The 19,419-nt window shown below is 37.1% G+C and overlaps 1 protein-coding gene across 5 annotated transcripts in view; it reads right to left on the minus strand.

Annotated features, from left to right (window-relative positions):
- LOC136024994 (cytoplasmic FMR1-interacting protein-like) overlaps positions 1 to 19,419 on the minus strand; it is a 144,758-nt gene that overhangs the window by 118,131 nt on the left and 7,208 nt on the right. For 3 of the 5 annotated variants that reach the window (XM_065700612.1, XM_065700609.1, XM_065700611.1), the window contains exon 2: positions 5,650 to 5,865. In XM_065700612.1, coding sequence (XP_065556684.1) covers positions 5,650 to 5,859 — 210 coding nt within the window. In that variant the 5' untranslated portion in view covers positions 5,860 to 5,865. Of the gene's footprint in view, positions 1 to 5,649; positions 5,866 to 17,436; positions 17,479 to 19,419 lie in introns of those variants that run through there. The other 2 variants (XM_065700608.1, XM_065700610.1) reach the window with 2 other exon arrangements.

The following is a 19,419-nucleotide window of genomic DNA, read 5'->3' on the forward strand; positions in this document are numbered from 1 at the left end:
CTCTGCGGACGTATAAAATTTTTATGGGAAGGGTGGCAGTATAAATTTTAGAGAAGGCTCATTTAAAGTTCTACTTCCCTTTTCAGAGCAAAGTGAAGAAGGGCACCTAGCCCCCGACACCCTCTTCTCTCCAAACGCATCTGATCGAAATAATGAGATAGCCATTTCGTTCAAAGTAGTTCAACGAACATATGACGATTCCTCTAGGGTTGACACAACCCCCCTAAGTTTCTTAAATGACCAGATATTTTAATAAAAGTACAATTCTAATAGGATGACCAGCTGCCCAATGTACACAAACAAAATGGACATGTGTAAAACATTTTTCAATGTTGAATGTCCCACTTCTAAAAGAAATCTGGCTTGCGATCGGAAAAAGGAATGTCTTCTAGGAGGAAGATTAATTGAGTGACACCAAAAAACTAATTCGACTTATTTGTTGTTGACATGCAAAAAAAAGTCCGTCCAAAACGAATTTCTAGGTAGTTTTCAAAAGCAAATCCCTAATATCATTTGGTTTTATTTCAATAAACATGTTAATAAATTGAGTTGATGGATCTGGCCCACGACGTAAGTTTCATAGAATAGTCCTAAGAGGGAGAATCATTTGTCATTGTATCATTAAGCTACAAAAACATCTCATCCCATTCTAGGGTTAGCCGACAACCCCTCCTAATTTTTACTGCCACGCTAGGCACTCTAGGTTTCATTTCACTAGTGCTAGAGCTTTTAATATTCAATACCTCGATTTTGACACTGAACTCGCTTTCAATACTGAGGGAAGTGAATCATAAGATCTGAAAAGTCAAGTGTTGTTGACTTTCAAAAACCTGTTTTTGCTGGATTATAAAGGTCCCCTCGGAACCAAAACAAGTTACGTAAGATTACGTCAATTTCACATGTAAATATTGGACCAAGATCTTTTTTTTTACAACTAGGGCTTCCCCACTCGACAAGCGGACCCTGAACTCTAACAAGTCACGCAAGATCACGTAACAAAAACCTACGCCTTGAGAATAACATTTGCAAAAGTAAAGAAACATTCCTATTACGTAACAGACAGGTGTACTATAGCATTAAGTAACAAATAAGTGTATTACAGTATTGCGCAAGACCCAGGTGTTCGAAATACCGTGTTGATGGACTAGTAGCTCCAATAGTATACCGCTATGGCTTCCTTTAGATCCAAAAAGCCCCCATTACTAAACTTTCAATTTCCAATCAGTTTAGCCCTTTATTAAGTTTGTAAAACCGTCCCTTACATAAAAGCCTCCTAGAGCATAACTTACAGCACTTGCCCTCGGGCTTTTGGTGCTTTGTCGACCCTGGAGATTGGTGATCTCATCTTTGAACCATTTTGAACAAAATAGCTACCTAAAAATTTTGATCGAATGTATTTGGGGGAAAAGGGCTGGGGGGGCTAGCTGTTCTCCAATATTTTTAACTGTTAAAAAGGGAACTAGAACTTTCGATTTCCAGTCAAATGAGCCCCATCTAAAGGTTATGCGACCGCCTCTTCAATAAGACCTTATGCATAACTTACAACACCTACCCACGGGCTCTAGGGGCTGTATCGACCTCGGAATTTTTGTTTTCTGATCTTTGAACTATTTTTAAGAAAATTGCCATCGGATCACATATGACTCTTAAAAAGGGAACTTGAACTTTCTATTTCTAATCATTTAAGCATTCTGATGTTTATATGATATCCCCTTCCATAAAAACCTCATATGCCCCAAGGAATAGCTTGCAATGCTTACCCCGGGATCTGGAGGGTTGTTTCGACCGCTAAGGTTTTGTTATCTGACCTTGGACTATTTCAAACAAAATAGCTATCTAAAAATTTTGATTGGATGCATTTAGGGAAAATCGGGCATACGGAGGGGGGGGGGGGTACTTACCCTTTGATCACTTTTGACTCTTAAAAAGGGAACGGTAACTTTCCATTTCTAATCCAATGAGCCTCTCTGAAGTTTAAACGTGCACCCCTTCCATAAAAACCTTTTATACTCCCAGGACATAACTTACAACGCCTGCCCCCGGCTCTGTCGACTCCAGAGTTTTTGTTATCTGATCTTTGAAATGTTTTTAACAACATATATTAAATTTTAATTCAAATGCAATTGGGGGGAAAGGGTATGGGGAAACCCATGGTATCATTGTATCGGATTTGTCTGGTACTCAAAATGTGAGCATTGTCCGATAGGCCACAGTATGTTTAGAGTTTACCTTTGTCGAACCGTTGGAGGAGAGTATAGCATTAATCTCGCTAAAGCAATTGAGCCCCATCTAAAGTTTATGCGGCTGCCTCTTCAATTAGACCTTACATGCCCCCGGTGCATAACTTACAACACCTACCAACAGGCTCTGGGGGTTGTATCGATTCCGGAGTTTTTGTTTTCTGATCTTTGAACTATTTTTAGCAAAATTGAAATCAGATCACTTATGACTCTTAAAAAGGGAACTATAACTTTCTATTTCTAATCATTTGAGCCATTCTGAAATTTATACGACCAGCCCTTCCATAAAACCTTATATGCCCCGGGAAACCGGGGGGAGGGGGGGTGTTGACCCCAATTTTTTTGTTATCTGATCTTTGGACTATTTCAAACAAAATAGCTATCACAAAATTTTGTGTGGATGCATTTAGGGGAAATCGGACGTAGGGAGGGGGGGGGGGGGTTACTTACCCTCTTATCACTTTTGACTCTTAAAAAGGGAACTAGAACTTTTAATTTCTAATCCAATGAGCGCCTTTGAGGTTTATATGAGCACACCTTCCATAAAAACCTTACATACTCCCAGGACATAACTTACAACACCTGCCCCGGGCTCTGTCGACCCCAGAGTTTTTGGTATATGATCTTTGAAATGTTTCAAGCAAAATATCTTAAATTTTAATCAGATGCATTTGGGGGGAAAGGGCATGAGAGAAACTCATAGTATCATTGTATTGGATTTGTCTGGTACTCAAGATATGAACATTGTCAGAACGGACACAGTACGTTTAGAGCGTGCCGTTGTTGAACCATTGGAGGAGAGTATAGCATTAATCTTATTAAATCAAATGAGTGGAGGGGGCTTGTTACCCTTCTATCAGTTTTGACTCTTAATAAGAGCGCTAGAACTTCCGATTTTCAATTGAATTATCCCCCTCCGAAGATTATACGACCACCCCTACCATATATACCTAGAAAAAAATAAAACATTGAAGTCTTATGGCCTTAGCTATAAGCAACCCTATAGCGTCGCCTCTGATTTTTCCCCCACAGGCACTTTATATGGAAGTGGTGGTTACCATACACTTTGAGGGGACTTATTCAATTGGAAATCAGAAGTTCTAGTGCTTTTTCGAGAGTCAAAAGTGATTGAAAGGTAACTAGCCCCCCCCCCCTTCCCATTTTTCTCCAAAAGCATTCGATAAAAATTTTAAGATAGCCATTTTCTTCAAAATCTTAGCCAAATGGTAGGCACACAAGGTTTGGAATCCTATTTCTAAGGGGTGGCGGTTCAATTCCTGTTGCGGCCGGTTAATTGGTTTGGAACGGGGGTCAGTGGCGTGACTCACTAAGCTCAGTCAGAGTCTACCCGGTTTTAAGCGGGTACCTGGAGAAATCAAGAGAAGCTAAGCAGGAAGGGTATATGAAAGCATTGGATGGCTGGCCCCAACCTTCCCATGGCACTTCCTGGCTGATGGGCCTCAAAATGGACATTAGCACTGTTGGTTTGGACTTTAAGGGTCTAGTGCCATCTTCTTTATCTTTTTTGTTCAAAATACTCCAAAGATGGGATTCCGAAACTCCAGTGTTGATACAACCCCCAGACCCCTGCAGCAAGTGTTATAAAGTACGCCCCAGTGCTTATAGGGTTTTTATGGAAGTGGAGGTTGTATAATCTTTAGAGGAGGCTCTCATTATATTGGAAATTGGAAGTTTTCGTTCACTTTCATATGTCAAAAGTGATCAAAGGGCAGCCTTACACCCTTTTTCCTCAAATGGACCGACTCACAATTTTGAAATACGGTAGCCATTTTGTACAAAGTATTTCCAAGGAAAAATAACTATGCTTCTAGGACAAACAACCAACAACCCTTGCAAGAACTATAAGTTTTTGATGGAAGAGGTGGTTGTATAAACTTTGAGAGAGGCTATAACTCATAGGTACTATTTGTGTTAGGGCTAAAAATCGTTGAAAAAGTGTCTCTAACATACAAACAGCAAGCCCAACTACGGATTCTTATAGAAAAGAACCGACAAGATATAAAATGCTATTTTTTCCTCGTAAAAGACAATGCAAATAAAAAAAGAACAGAAATTAAATATTTTTTCAAACAAAACAAGTCTTTTAAACCAAGGTATAAGAGCTCATTTAAACCGAGACGACAAAAAACCAACATGGGTGGGGTTGACAACCCCCATTTCTCCTCAAGACCAGAACCTAACTTACACTTTACTGAAAAAAACTAAAAAACAAAAGACCTTGGATGTCAGTTTAACATGCATATACTGATATTTATTCCTGAAAGTGTTAATAATTTGTATTTGTTTAAGTCAAAAAGTGAAAAAATTTAAATAATTTGTTTTCGGTAAAGTGTAAATAATGTTCTGGTCTTAAGAAGGCACAATTATTTACATAATATATTATAACGTAATTATTATCGAAATCTTAGTTAATACATGCAACAGCTCTAATGAGCATCAATGACTTAACAGTATGTTTGTTATTTGTGAAAAGAAAAACTGTTAAAATGACAAGTCAGTCATTACACTAATTTTCTGCTCCAATCTCAATCATCTGGCAAGTGAATCCTCTACAGTTAGTGTCCTATATAATCAGTTTGTGTCCTATATATAACAGTTAGTGTCCTGTATTATCCACTTTGATAGTCGTTTCATAAGGTATATAAATGCTACATAGTAAATAAAGAGACAAGTCATAGTCCTAATTTTTGCTACACCAAAACTAAGAGAATGCATCAATTTTGCGTGGAATTCCTTAGAAAATTAATAAAATATACTTGGTCGAAGCATAATTAACCGGGGACTAATTCAATAATATTGATTCTCAAATTAAGGGTTGGCGGAAAAAGTTTAAGCAAAAAAATTTGTCTTTCAGATTATCTCTATATTTTCGTTTCGCAAAATTTCTCTTGTATATATGGGCTAGAAACAAAAGACTAGTGTCAGCCTACGGATTAACTGAGCCACTAACCGTGGCTGAGGCGCGTCGTGGTCGCTATTTTTCTAAGCTTGATAGGACAAACAGCCTCCATCCTGCTATGTGTTAGTAGAAATATTTGGATCTATTCTTTGTGAGTGTCTTATTCTTTCTTTTTTTTTGTCTTTTCATCTACTCTATATTGAACCCTTGTGTTTTTTTTAGCAATTAAGACATTGGTTGATTGATTAATTATCAAAAACGGCTTACTTAAAAGTAGAAACTGTATGTAGATGATTTTTTTTTTTTTTGAATTTGTACTTCCTCAAAGTAGTCAAAAGCTTTAGCCTTTTCAAGGTAATATAAAAAGATTGCATCACTGGTGACTAAGATATGATAATATTCTACCGCATTAAAGCTTTGTCATCAAGAAACATGAAAACTTGTTTATAGCAAATCAGTTTTATTTGTAACATTTCAAAGGAGGCTTACCAGTCCAGCATGAACAGTAGCTTCTTCAATGTATTTTGCAATTCCAGTGACAAAAGCAGTCCGATCTTCAAAATTAGTATCAAAGTTTGCCTGATAAGTAATACTGCAGCCTTGTGCTTCGATAACAGGTTGCTGGTCGGGAAGGGGAAGTTCGTCTAGTACCTCCACATTTGACAGAGCATCACGAATCGTCACTCTTTCTGTTGCCATGTCTGTCTACAAAGGAGTAGATAATGGTATACAACGTCAAAACTATACCTGTACATAAGAGGAGACGATACCCTCCTCCCCTTGAGATTTGTCTTGTAAACATTCATCCAAGGAAATCACAAAACTTTAAGCATAAAAACTGGCTTTTTAGTACCCCTCTTCCCCCTAAAGAAGAATCCTTTTATATCTTCATAAATCATGAACGTCCATGCTTCTGCAGGTTCACAGACTGGTCAACTTAAGTAAAAAGGCATTTCTTACAATATGTATTGTGCGCTGGGACACCTAGACATAGGGAAGATTCCCAAGGATTGGCTTTCATTGAAATGATATTAATTCCATCAGTTCAACAATCAAACACCTCTAATGGGAGTGTTTTGATCAAATATTTTGTGGTAATGTACTGTAAGTAGGGAGCAAATTGGCTTAGTAGCACCTGAAATTTAAAAAAAAAAGGAACTTTTCATAACAACTATTAGTCAAATAGTTTGTGGTAACAAGTTATAAGTAAGGTGTGACACAGCTCAATCGTAACCAAAACTAATAAAGAAGTTACCAGGAAGAAGATACCAATAGATACACTGAAAGAACAGGCGTGTTATACTGATCCCAAACCGAAAGTATTTAATAAATTTAGAGTTACCCATCAAAGCTACAAGAAAAATGGGGGAAACACCCCCTAAAAGTTAAGGAATCTTAATGAAAATCACACCATCACATTCAGCATTTCAGAGAACTCTTAAGAAGAAGTTTCAAGCTCCTATCTGGAAAAATGTGGACATTTATATATATATATTTTTTTTTTAAAGAAAGATCAAAGATTAATGTTTTTTTTGTTTCTTCCAGAGATGATTGCATCAAACTCAGTAGTCCTAGAATAACAAGACAAGGCTCATTGAAATAGTCTAAATTTTCAAGCGCCCTTTTTGTGACAAAAAAAAGATTTTAGGGCAACTGGCCCCTATCCCAAGCCCCTTTTTTCCCAAAGTCGTCTTATCAAAATTTTGAGACAGCCATTTAGTTCAGCATAGTTGGAAGTTTTAGAAGATTTTTTTTGTCTTTGTTTGATGAAAATAGATGTAACAATGCCAAATGCTTTTCTTCTAAACACCCGCGAACCATGGCTAAATTATTTTTCCACCACCTTCTTTTATCAATTTTCTGTTGTAAAGAGAAAAGTTAACCTTTCTGTTGAATGTGGAGAATAAACTGTGAAATAAAATCAAATACAAATTGTAATTACTCATGTTAGTGAAATTTTTGCTTCATTAGATAATATTAAACTTTATTTCCAGGAGGATCATCTTAGCATAAGCATCTGACTAGGAAGAAAGAGGAAATAATTTCACATTATTTGTTGTTGTTTATAATTCAGACCTTCATCTCACTTCAAGAAGATGATATTACAAAAGCTGCTATTTTATTAGCCCTTGAAAGCGAAGAAGAAAGCTCCCAAATAGCAAAGTTGCTGGAACAGGCAGTAATTGAAGAAAGTTGTGAAACATTTGATCAATTCAGGCCAAAAGTGTTGAATTTTGCTGAAGTGACTGTGGAACAGTAGTTACCCCTGTACTTCAAGGAGCACTTCAGAATTGACAAAGAAACATTTGACGTACTGCTTCAAATTCTACAATCCAAAATTCAGCTGTTAACAGAATTTTTTCCCTGTGAGCTTCAGATACAGTAGTGTGAGAAAAAGAATGTGAATTTTCAAGCACCTGGAAAGGCTCCAATAAGACTGAAGAAGGGGCTTTTGATTACACTTTGGTATGTCGCCAACAAAGAATCCATGCGTTCTGTTGGTAATCTATTTGGGGGTGCGAAGTCATCAGTACACTCAGTTGTGCATCGTGTTGTAGTTATGGTATCAGCCTTGTCCCATCATTTTATAAAATGGCCAAAAACCCACAATGACTTTGAAAGACTTGAGCAGGGGTTTATGAATAGAGCCGGATTCCCAAAAGTAGTTGGTGCAATTGATGGTTGTCACATTAAGATAGTAGCACCACTTAATCAAGAGGAGTCCTACCGTGACAGAAACAGAAATCACAGCATAACCTTACAAGGAATCTGTTCAGCAGAGTTGTACTGAGACATCTGCCAACTTAGTGTCTCATTTCCCAAGTGATGAGTACCATTTACTTGGTGATTCCGCCTACCCTGTTCTTCCACGGCTAATACCCTCATACAAAGATCCACCAAACGGACAGCTTACCAGGCTACAGAAGCGCTTTAATTTGAAACACTCACAAACCAGTTTAGTAATAGAGCACACGTTTGGCCTTTTAAAGGCAAGATTCCGGAAACTCCACCAGGCTGATACACATGTGGAGTTCATTCCATATGTGATAAGTGCATGCTGTATCCTTCATAGCATTTGTCAGAGAAGAAGAGATGTTTTGCTTGATTGGTGGCAAAATGACAATGACAACTCTCCTGACAGTGGTAGTGATAGCTCAAATAATTGTGCGTCATCAAGAACTGGTTTCGAAAAATGAGACCGCATCTGTGCAATGTTGTGAACAGATGTGTGCTAAAATATCTACTTTTAACATTTCTGTACCTACATTATAATGAATTTTGATCAAACTGTATGTATTTGAGAGTAAAAAATATCAGTTACAAAGAAATACAACTCGTAAAACTAAGGTAGTATTCCAGTGCGAAAATCGCTTTAGACTATGGTAACTGCAAAATCGCTATTAAACTAGTAATAAGTCACTGGAATGCTACCTAAAAAAAAATGAATGAAAAATCAGTCGGAGTAATCATTCTTGACCTTTTATGCTTCAGCTTTTCAAGTTCTGCATCAACTAGCTTCTTAAAAAGACCTAGCAGCTGGCTGTTTTGCTGCTCTCTTGTGTCGTTCCCTCTTTTAAGTTCACTCAGCATTTCACTACGAAAGATCTCTGTGTTCTTCCTCTATTATACTCTCTTTCTCCTGTGCTGTCTCGATTGCTAAGACAGCCTCTTTTAGAAGGGTTCTTTTATTCTTTGGGAGAAGTGTCTCCCTCTTGTTTTCCGAATTTTTACCACTTTCACTTGCTTCGGGTGATGAGGAGAACTTGACACCACTTTCAGTTGAAAGGGTTGATGAAGCACCCTAAGCTCTTGATGAATACGGACTGGAATTCTGTGCACTGTCTATCCCGTCAGTGCCCTCATCAGCAGCCTTGTTCTTCAAAAGACCTTTTGCCTTCAAAAATCCAATGGTTTGTTAGAATCCAAAATCATTGCAGAGTTTAAGCTAGGCTGTTTCCCCCTTATCGCATCAATATCATCAGAGTACTTTGGTTTCGTAATGGGGGCTGTCCTTGTTTTCTTCTCATGGTCCACATATGCCACATGACCCTTTTTCAAGTTGCCCCATTTGTCCGACACTTTTTTTGCAGAATTAACTCCCAGATTATACCCTTTCGACTTAAGTTTCTCAGCTATTTCGTTATAGATGGATCCAAATTTTTCTTTTTCCCTTTGAATGCGAGTTTTATCTCATCTCTAGTTAAAATTTCGAGCAAGTCAGCTGTGGCCATTTCATCCTGTTCTGTCGCCGTACCTTTTGACCAGATTTCCTTCACTTCGGTGACATGTGCTTCTTTTTTGTTGCTGACAGGTGCAACTTTCACTTGCAGAGTGGACGGGTACATTGATTTGATCACTGATGGTTCTGCAGTAGCATTATGCCCTTCTGCAGTAGGTGGGCATTCTTCATTCTTTTCCGTATGTCCACTTCCCCGAAAAAGAGCTTCGTACGCCTCAACTCCTTCAGACACCCCGTCTTCTTTAGATTTTCCCACGGAATTTCGCCTGAAATAAATAAATTTACGTTTTGAAGGAGTTAAATAGTTATATATAATGATCAAACATACGATCATTACATGTATGAAACATAAGTGTATTTTATTTATTTTTTTATACTCTTGTATAATTTTGAGGGAAATGAATACTGAATGAATGAATCATATAAAGGAGGGATGGGTGATATCATTGTTGTTAACTGATTCAACTTTTTTCATAACAAGAACTGTTAAATTATCATAATTCAACAGTTTCCCCCAAAAAATTGTTGAACAGAAACGGATGGTAAAACAACTTGAACCCACGAAAAAAAAAACACTTCAGTTAGCCTCGGAAGAGGATGAATATCACACAGATATTTAGCCTTTGATGGCTCATAATTTTTTTTAAGGAATCCCAACAGGCATTCTATATACATTGTTGTCCCGTATCGTTTTCATTAGCATTCACACATGTATGACAATATTGCCAGATGGTGTGCATTTAGTTTTTTTTAGGAGGCTAGACTTTGACATTTTGAGGTGTGCACATTGCACCGTTTTAGAACACTCCTCTAAATTTCAGAGCAAATTGGGTGCATTTTGCTATGCACTCATTTTAAAGTGAAAACCAGCCATGGATTTGTAAATATCACCTAGTCATTTTATATTCAGAACTGATTCCGACTGAGTCATTTCTGTATCAGTTAGAACTGATTCTGGATCAGTCAGAACTGATCCAGAACTGAGTCATTTTATATTCAGAACTGATTGGGCTGCAGGGATTCCGACTCTTTATCATATGTTAGAAATTTCATTTAAGAACATTGTTTAATATTCATGGAGGTTCAAAATACGATGCCCCTCTCTACTGCTCTATATCTGGTATGCCAGCGTGTAACTGCAAGCTGAGTGCTAGACCATTTGGCTACAACACAATTTGCCGTCCAAATAGAATTTACTGGTAAGTAGTTTGCATTTTGGAAATATGGACTTTTCAAAAAAATTATAGCTCTTTGTTCCTATTTTTCTTCTCACAAAAGGTGAGACCTTATTAACTTTTCTTTAGTCTAGACCATAACAGAAATAGGGGTGTTTCTAGCCAACATCCATCAACGGGACTGGGTTTTTCAAACAAAAGACGCAAATTGAATTGAATTAAAATGGAATGGTTGTGGGCATCCAGCCATGGCTAATTGTAGAAAAAGCCAACGCCGATAGTTCAATTGACTGAGAGGCAATTCTGGCATTAATCCTCCCTTATTAGGATTGTATAAAATGATGTTAGTTCATTTGTTAATAGATATGTCTATCTATTATCCGTCCATGCGTCATTCCTAGGGGAGTAGAGCCAAGGTAGATAGTCATAGAGCTAAGATAGTGACAGAACATATAGTTTTCCAAGGTTGAATAGCACGGGTAAACGGCGGGAGTAAGTGTGCCTCTCTTATTAGACCATTTTTTTTTTACTTGTTAATATTAAATTCTTGGTCAACCTGCCTGAGACTCTTGGCAGGCGTGACTTGAAGCACTTTTTAGCTCTTAAAAGTGACGAATTTTCAATTAAATTATGACTTATTGGTTACTTTCGGGAAAACGATACTACGTTGTCTCAGTGCCGAAATTATTTATAGTTAAGCAAGGTCAAAAAGTGCTTAAATTTGAATTTGCGATAGAAGCCATTATTATATTCGTAAAGAGCATAAAAAAAGCATCGAGTGGTATATTCACTTTATTGGTAAGTCAATAATTTGAACTGTCATACATTTACCCATTTGGGAATGTTGAAAGTGAAGTCTGGATTTTATTTTGGACTCAAAAAGACACAAAGTACTATAATTTGCTAGAGCCAAAGGAAAATACTTATACTGGAAACATACTAACCTGGTTGGTCAACAAAATATAAGAAGACTTCATCCACGTCCACCAGGTAAATATTTTCTGACGCTATTTTTATGAAAGAAGGGGCGAAACTATTTGGACGAACAAGTTTCGATTTTAGAGATCTAGTTACAGAAAACAGTACGGTCCCTTACTGGATATCGCAAATGAAACGACATTGAGCTTACTAAATACGTAAAAAAAAAACGATATAAAGGAAACAGGACTGAAACTAGACTGAAACAAGATCAAATAAGGCGCGGCTTATTAAACTTTTGCAAACATATCGCGTGTCGTTGCTCAAAGCCAATCAAAATATATTAAGGAGTTAAGCAAGTTCTATCCAAAAGACTGAAAAACTTTTTGAATTATGGGAAAGAAGCGCAATCAAAGAGGACTTGGTTCGATTAATGTGCAAAAGGGCAGGGAAAAGTTAAAACAAATATACGTGAAACGTGGGAGACCAAAACTTCCAAAGTATTTGCTGGACCTGGAGGAAGCATCTTTACAAGAGGAAACCATTATAGGACCACCGAGACTAAAAACAATAACAGCTGGCCGCAATTTAACATATGAAATCTTGAATAATGATCGTTGAATACAAGGGGACCAGCAGAAAATTTTCCAGAGGGGGAGCAGGTAGACACAAGAATAGCAGTGGTGGTTGGGTGACAGTTTAGGTGGTTTAAGGCACCCAACTACGACTTAACCCAGAAGACGATGAATTTGCACTCAATTAAAAATTCCGATAAGCTAATTGATTTAAAAATATCAATGAGTATATTTTAGGCTTCCCAGTTGCAAAAGAAGTAATGCCAAAAGGTGGCAGTACTGGATTCAACCAAGTTGATTCGCTTTATTTGTAATGAAATCAGGCGGTGATCTGTATATGCGTATCAGTTAAAATGAAGGGGAGTGAGTTATTGTTTAGGTGGGGTAGATTTCTACGAAAGTACATTTTAATGAACAATACTACTTACTCTTTCTGAGGCTTCAAATAAATGTTGAAAGAGTTAGGGGGAGCGGGAATTAATGTTTCTCTATACAGCTAAAGTGTTACCTCCCCACATCTAAAAGCACATAGGAGGAAAAGGCAAAGCAGGTCATCATCGGCCCCGAAATTTCTTGGTGGTGTGGCAAATACTGCTAGGAATTTAGTTTTCTATAATTTTAACTGGTAATATTTTCTATTTCTATTTATATGAAGAACCACAATGTATCTAAACCAGTGGTTTTCAACCTTTTTTACCCATGGACCCCTTTTCTTTTCTTTTTATCTTGATGGACCCCTTCATAGCTATTGGACATAAGAACAATTTTCTATTCTTCACTAAAATAAATTTTAAGGTTTTAATTATCAAAGAAATAGTACACGATTAAGCTTTATTTTTAAATGAAAACTAGTTTAATACAAATAAAATATTCTACTATAATAATAATAATGATTGTTATTATTATTACTATTATTGTGATAATAACTACAATATTACATTATTTCTTCCATGGGCAAGCAACTCAAAATCATGGAGAGTAGAGCTCTTCAGGTAGTTTAATTCACTCCAACATTATTTTTGTAAACTGAATACAAAAAGGAGTTGAAACTAAGTGTGTGATTAAAAAAAGAAGGGAAAGGCATGTTTATTCAATGAGATCCCTGTGGTTGATGCTTCTCGACGAGTTTCATTATATTTGGTTCTATCGATGTTAACGATAGTCGAAGATCGCCCCTTTTCACAAAGTCAAGTCTATTGCGAGCTTTTGATAACATTTGAGAAACACGACTAAATCCCGCTTCAGCAAGATAAGATAGGAAAAGCAATAACGTAGAACTGCGCTTTATCTCAGAGCAAAGGGTACTTTGTAGCAACATTAACTTCAAACTGAAACCTAAATCGGTATATCCATCCCGAGTAGGTCGCTAAACCGAGTTTGCATATCTTCATGTATATTTTCTAATATTCACCATATAATGCAAGATCTTCATCTTGAAAATCGCTGCTAACACAGGCCAAACAAGGAAACTGTTCAAATGCACGACGCCTGATATTATTCTTATACAGCTGTAGTTTTCTTAGAAAAGCAGCAATAGCACTTTTACTAGATATCAGATCTTTCATTGGAGCTGTTTATTAAGTGTATTAAGTTTTTCAAATATATCTGATAAGTGAAACACATCACATTTATTTGCAAGCAATTTTGCTCCAAGTTGTGTGTCAGCAAGAAAGGAAACAATAGAATCCCAAAGTGCAATAAAACGCTTAAGACAATTCCCCTTTGATAGCCATCTCACCTCTGTCTTGAGTGTGTGCAATACAAGCCACTCAAACCCTTCTCCATTTTGCTTACAGAATTCACGAAAAAGGCGGTCTTTGAGATAATTTGATTTAACATGGTTTGCTACTTTTAATACAACAGTGCAGCTCCCTGACACGCCTACCAATTTTTCATCGTCCTAGCATGTCCAGAAGCACCAAACTCGCCAAATCACTGAACCCCTCCCCCGAACTCCCCCAAAGAGAGCGAATCCAGTACGGTTCCGTCAATCACGTATCAAGGACATATGCTTATTTTTATCCACCAAGCTTCATCCCGATTCTTCCACTCCAAGTGTTTTCCAAGGTTTCCCCTCCAACTCCCCCAATGTCAAAAGATCTGGTCGGGATTTGAAATAAGAGCTCTGAGACATGAATTCCTTCTAAATATCAAATTTCATTAAGATCTGAGCACCTATTCGTAAGATAAAAATACCCTAATTTTCACGTCCAAGAATCCCGGTTTCCCCCTCCAACTCCCCCCAATGTCAAAGATTCTGGTCGGAATTTAAAATTAGAGCTTTAAAGCACAAGATCCTTCTAAATATCAAGTTTCATTAAGCTCTGGTCACCCTTTCTTAAGTTACAAATACGTCATTTTTTCTAATTTTTCAGAATTAACCCCCCCCCCCTAATAGGGCGGATCCATTCCAATTATGTAAATCACGTATCTAAGACTTCTGCTTATTTTTCCCACCAAGTTTCATCCCGATCCCTCCAATCTAAGCGTTTTCCATGATTTTAGGTTTCCCCACCCCAAACTCCCCCCAATGTCACCAGATCCGGTCAGGATTTAAAATAAGAGCTTTGAGATCGGTATCCTCCTAAATATCAAATTTCATTAAGATAAGATCCCCCTTTCGTAAGATAAAAATACACCAGTTTTCACGTTTTCCAAGAATTCCGATTTCCCCCTCCAACTCCCCCCAATGTCACAGGATCTGGTCGGAATTTAAAATTAGAGCTTTAAAGTACTAGATCCTTCTAGATATCAAATTTCATTAAGATATGGTCACCCTTTCGTAAGTTACAAATACCTCAATTTTCAAAATTCCCCCCCCCCAACTCCACCAAAGAGAGCAGATCCGGTCTGGTTATGTCAGTCACGTATCTTAGACATGTTTTTATTCTTCCCATCCAGTTTCATCCTGATCTCACCGCTTTAAGCATTTTCTAAGATTTCCGGTCCCCCCCAACTGCCCCCCCAATTACGCTGGATCCGGTTGAGATTTAAAATAAGAGATCTGAGTTACAATGTACTTCCAAATATGAAGTTTCATGAAAATCCGATCACTCCTTCGTAAGTTAAAAAAACGTCATTTTTCTAATTTTTCAAAATTAACCCCCCCCCCCAATAGAGCGGATCCGTTCCAATTATGTAAATCACGTATCTAAGACTTCTGCTTATTTGTCCCACCAATTTTCATCCCGATCCCTCCAATCTAAGCGTGTTCCATGATTTTAGGTACCCCCACCCCAAACTCCCCCCAATGTCACCAGATCCGGTCGGGAAATAAAATAAGAGCTTTGAGACACGCTATCCTTCTAAATATCAAATTTAATTGAGATCCGATCACCCGTTCGTAAGTTAAAAATACCTCATTTTTTCAAATTTTTCAGAATTAACCCCCCCCCCCCCAACTACCCCAAAGAGAGCAGATACGTTCCGGTTATGTCAATCATTTATCTAGGACTTGTGCTTATTTTTCCCACCAAGTTTCATCCCGATCCCTCCACTCAAAGTGTTTTCCAAGTTTTAGGTTCCCCCTCCCAACTCCTCCCAATGTCACCAGATCCGGTTGGGATTTAACATACGAGCTCTGAGACACAATATCCTTCTAATTATCAAATTTCGTTGAGATCCGATCACCCGTTCGTAAGTTATAAATACCTCGTTTTTTTTCTCATTTTTCAGAATTACCCCCCCCCCCCAACTACCCCAAAGAGAGCGAATCCGTTCCGGTTATGTCAATCATGTATCTAGGACTTGTGCTTATTTTTTCCACCAAATTTCATCCCGATCCCTCCACTCTAAGTGTTTTCCAAGATTTTAGGTTTCCCCCTCCCATATCCCCCCCAATGTCACCGGATCCGGTCGGGATTTAAAATAACAGCTCTGAGACACGATATCCTTCCAAACATCAAATTTCATTAAGATCTGATCAGCCGTTAGTAAATTAAAAATGCTTCTATTTTTCTATTTTTTCCGAATTAACTGGGCCCCCAGTCCCCCCCCCAGATGGTCAAATCGGAAAAACGACTATTTCTAATTTAATCTGGTCCGGTCCCTGATACGCCTGCCAAATTTCATCGTCCTAGCTTACCTGGAAGTGCCTAAAGTAGCAAAACCGGGACCGACAGACCGACAGAATTTGCGATTGCTATATGTCACTTGGTTAATACCAAGTGCCATAAAAACGGAACTTAAATATCAATAGATATATCAAAAGAACTGACTTATTATGCTGATTCCAAATAAGTTTCATCAAGTTTAGTTTTAACCATCAAAAGCTACGAGCCATAGAAAATTTGTCTGATTTCCAAAAAAGGGGGAGAGATCCCCTAGGAGTCATATAATTTTAATGAAAAACAAATTATCAGATTCAGTATATCAAAGAACCCTGCTGTAGAGGTTTCAAGCTCATATCTGCATAAATGTGGAATTTTGTAATTTTTGCCTGAAGAAAGATCATGAATGCGTGTTTATTTGCTGTTTTTTTCCAAGGGCGATCGTATCGACACAGTGGGCCAAGAACGTCGGAAGATGGTTCATTTTACTTCTAGTGCCCTTTTTAAGTGAGAAAAAAAATTGGGGACCATTAGATTTTTCCTACGCTACTTTTTTTTCCAACATCGTCCAATCAAAATTTTGAGATAGCTTTTTTTTCAGCGTAGTTGAAAGGCTTATGTCTTTGAGCATAAAATGAACCCTAAAAGCCACTGGAGAAAGGTTTTTAAGTTATAAATTTGCCCATTGTTTAATTTTTATCGGGAAGTATGCATATATTTTTTTGAGTGGGAGGGGAGGACGAATTTCCTACTGGGACAATTTTCCATGGAGAGTTTCTTTTTCACGAATTTCTTTTCCGGGTGAACTTTTCCCGGAAAATTTTACACTGGGTCAATTTGCCAGGTATCCTAGCGTTATTTAAAAAACAATAAGAAATTAAACAAAAAACAAGTTTTTCCAACTGAAAGTAAGGAGCAACATTAAAACTCAAAACAAACAGAAATTATTACGTACACGAGGGGGATTACCCCTCCTCAACGCCTTGCTCTTTACACTAAAGTTTAAATTTTGTCCGAATTCTATAAAAACGACTCCTGAAACACAAGGGTCATTTAATTAGAACAATAAATAACTTTTTTAAGTGCCGAAAAACTGTAGCGTAAAGAGCAAAGTGTTGAAAGGGGGGCAACCCCTGTCATATACATAATAATTTCGGCTCGTTTTAAGTTTTAATGTTGCTCCTTATTTTCAGTTGAAAAAACTTAGAGACTAACATTTTTCTAAAGGCAATGGAAAAAGTATGTCAATTAAAGTAGAAGTTTATACAAATGAAAAAAGTAAGTAATTATAAAAAATACACAAAAAATAGCCTACTTACAAAAACTAAGATATAAACTCCCAGCATGCAGTTCTGTTGAGCAAAGCCAAAGCGTTGGACGGATATCTTTTAACAATATCAACAGTTTTGAACTTGGTTATCAGACACCAAAATATTTAATGCCTTTAGACTCAGTGTTTATAAAAAGTAACGCATTATCAAAGTAGTTTGTTCAAAGTAAAACATTGAAACTAAGATTAAGAAAATCAGATAACAATTTTTAAGTCAATATTTTTAATTTAATTTTGAATACCAAACACCAATATATTTGACACCTTTATACTTCATAACTGTTAAAAATTAGATTTTTTTTTCAAAGTGACAACTGAATGAATAAAATCCCTCCTGGAAAAAAAAAATAAATGATAAGAGGACACAAAAAAACGTGCCCGTTCAGGGGGAAAGTACAGAAATTCCCAGCATTCCGTTCAGGGGAAACATTTCGGACAATAGTAGCTTCATATATCAGCTCATGAGTACTCTTGCAATGCAAGCAAAAGTTGACGGCATATTTTTACCGAAATTGCCCCTTATTAAGTTGTTTTCCTTGTTTTCTCTATAATTATACGAACTTTCTTATGTATTAATAACTGAACTAATTACTAATAAACGAATGCATATTTAGGACCACCATAAAAAGCTGATTCTTTGATTGAATGTTATCAATAGTTAGACTCTTATTCTTTCGTTATTGACAAGGATTGTTACTTACTTACCATTAATTACTACGAATATTTGAATTTTTATTGCTTCACCCAAATCATATAGAAAAATGTTTGTGCAGAACTCGAAAGGGGTCATTCAGTCACAAATTAGAACTTTTATTTTCCTTATTAATGGTCAAAATCTATTGACAGGCAGCCAACAATGGGGCAGACACACATTTTTTCCATGGTTTTCCCTATTCTGCTCTCTTTCCTTTAGTTTCCTTAAAATTACTTTATAGTCCCAACTTTGCAGGGGGCCATGCCCCCCTATCTGCCTACCGGCGCCCATGGTTGGATAGACAATGTGCCTTATTTTCTGAAGAACTACAAAGATTTTGTAATCTTCAAACAATTATTCTACATATTATGAAGTAAGAATTGTTTTCTAACTTCACGCAGTCCAAATACTTTACCCCATCCCCACCCCACCCCTTAATGTGCAAATATATAGCCCAAATTGTATATTTTCTATCTATTCAGTCACTTCTCTTCGGCATGTCTCATGCTAAGCTGAAAGAAATTAACAAAAAAAAACGTTTCTACAATATGTCAACGAACAACTTGAGTGGCTGAGGCTGTATAGTACAAGTACCAAAAATTCTCTTAAATCTTGAAAAAATGTCTGCGGATATCTTAATTTTTATTAAACAAGGATTTCTCGCCCTTTCCAACGTTTTCAAAAATTATACCCCTACAATTGTGTGCCATTTGTTTTTTTTTTCTTTTTATAAATTGTTGGATTTAAGTCTGATATGAGCTGGAGTAAAATGCAGAAATAAAGACTTGCAATCACGGATGCTTTGATTTGCTGCAGTAATTTTTTTGGTGGAATCTCAATAAGTGACATGCTTCAGAGGTTATATTTGACATTTTCACGTATTTTAACTAAGGATGACCAAGAGGCCTCTTGACAAAGGGATAATTATCCAGACGAAACCAAAGGATCCATGTAATACCTCTTGTTTTCTGCGAGCAAAATACAGTATCGACTATATGCCCCAATTCCTACGGATTTGAAGTCAGGGATAATTGCAAGGACTCAAAAGTCACATGAGAAAGCGCAGTGCCACTTATTTTGAAACCAAAAGTTTAAGCTATCGACCTTAAAAGCCTGGGAACAAGAATTTCTGCTACCCAAGATGTCCTTGATCTGGTCGTTACCCATAATCTTATCCATTGTTTCTTATAATTGCCTAATAACTTGGGAGTCACTCTTTACGCTAAGGTTTATTAATTCTTAACTTCAGGTCTTCTATAGCAAAAAAAAACCATATAC

This window comes from Artemia franciscana, chromosome 3 (genome assembly GCF_032884065.1).
Source record: "Artemia franciscana chromosome 3, ASM3288406v1, whole genome shotgun sequence".
Lineage (NCBI taxonomy): Eukaryota > Metazoa > Arthropoda > Branchiopoda > Anostraca > Artemiidae > Artemia > Artemia franciscana.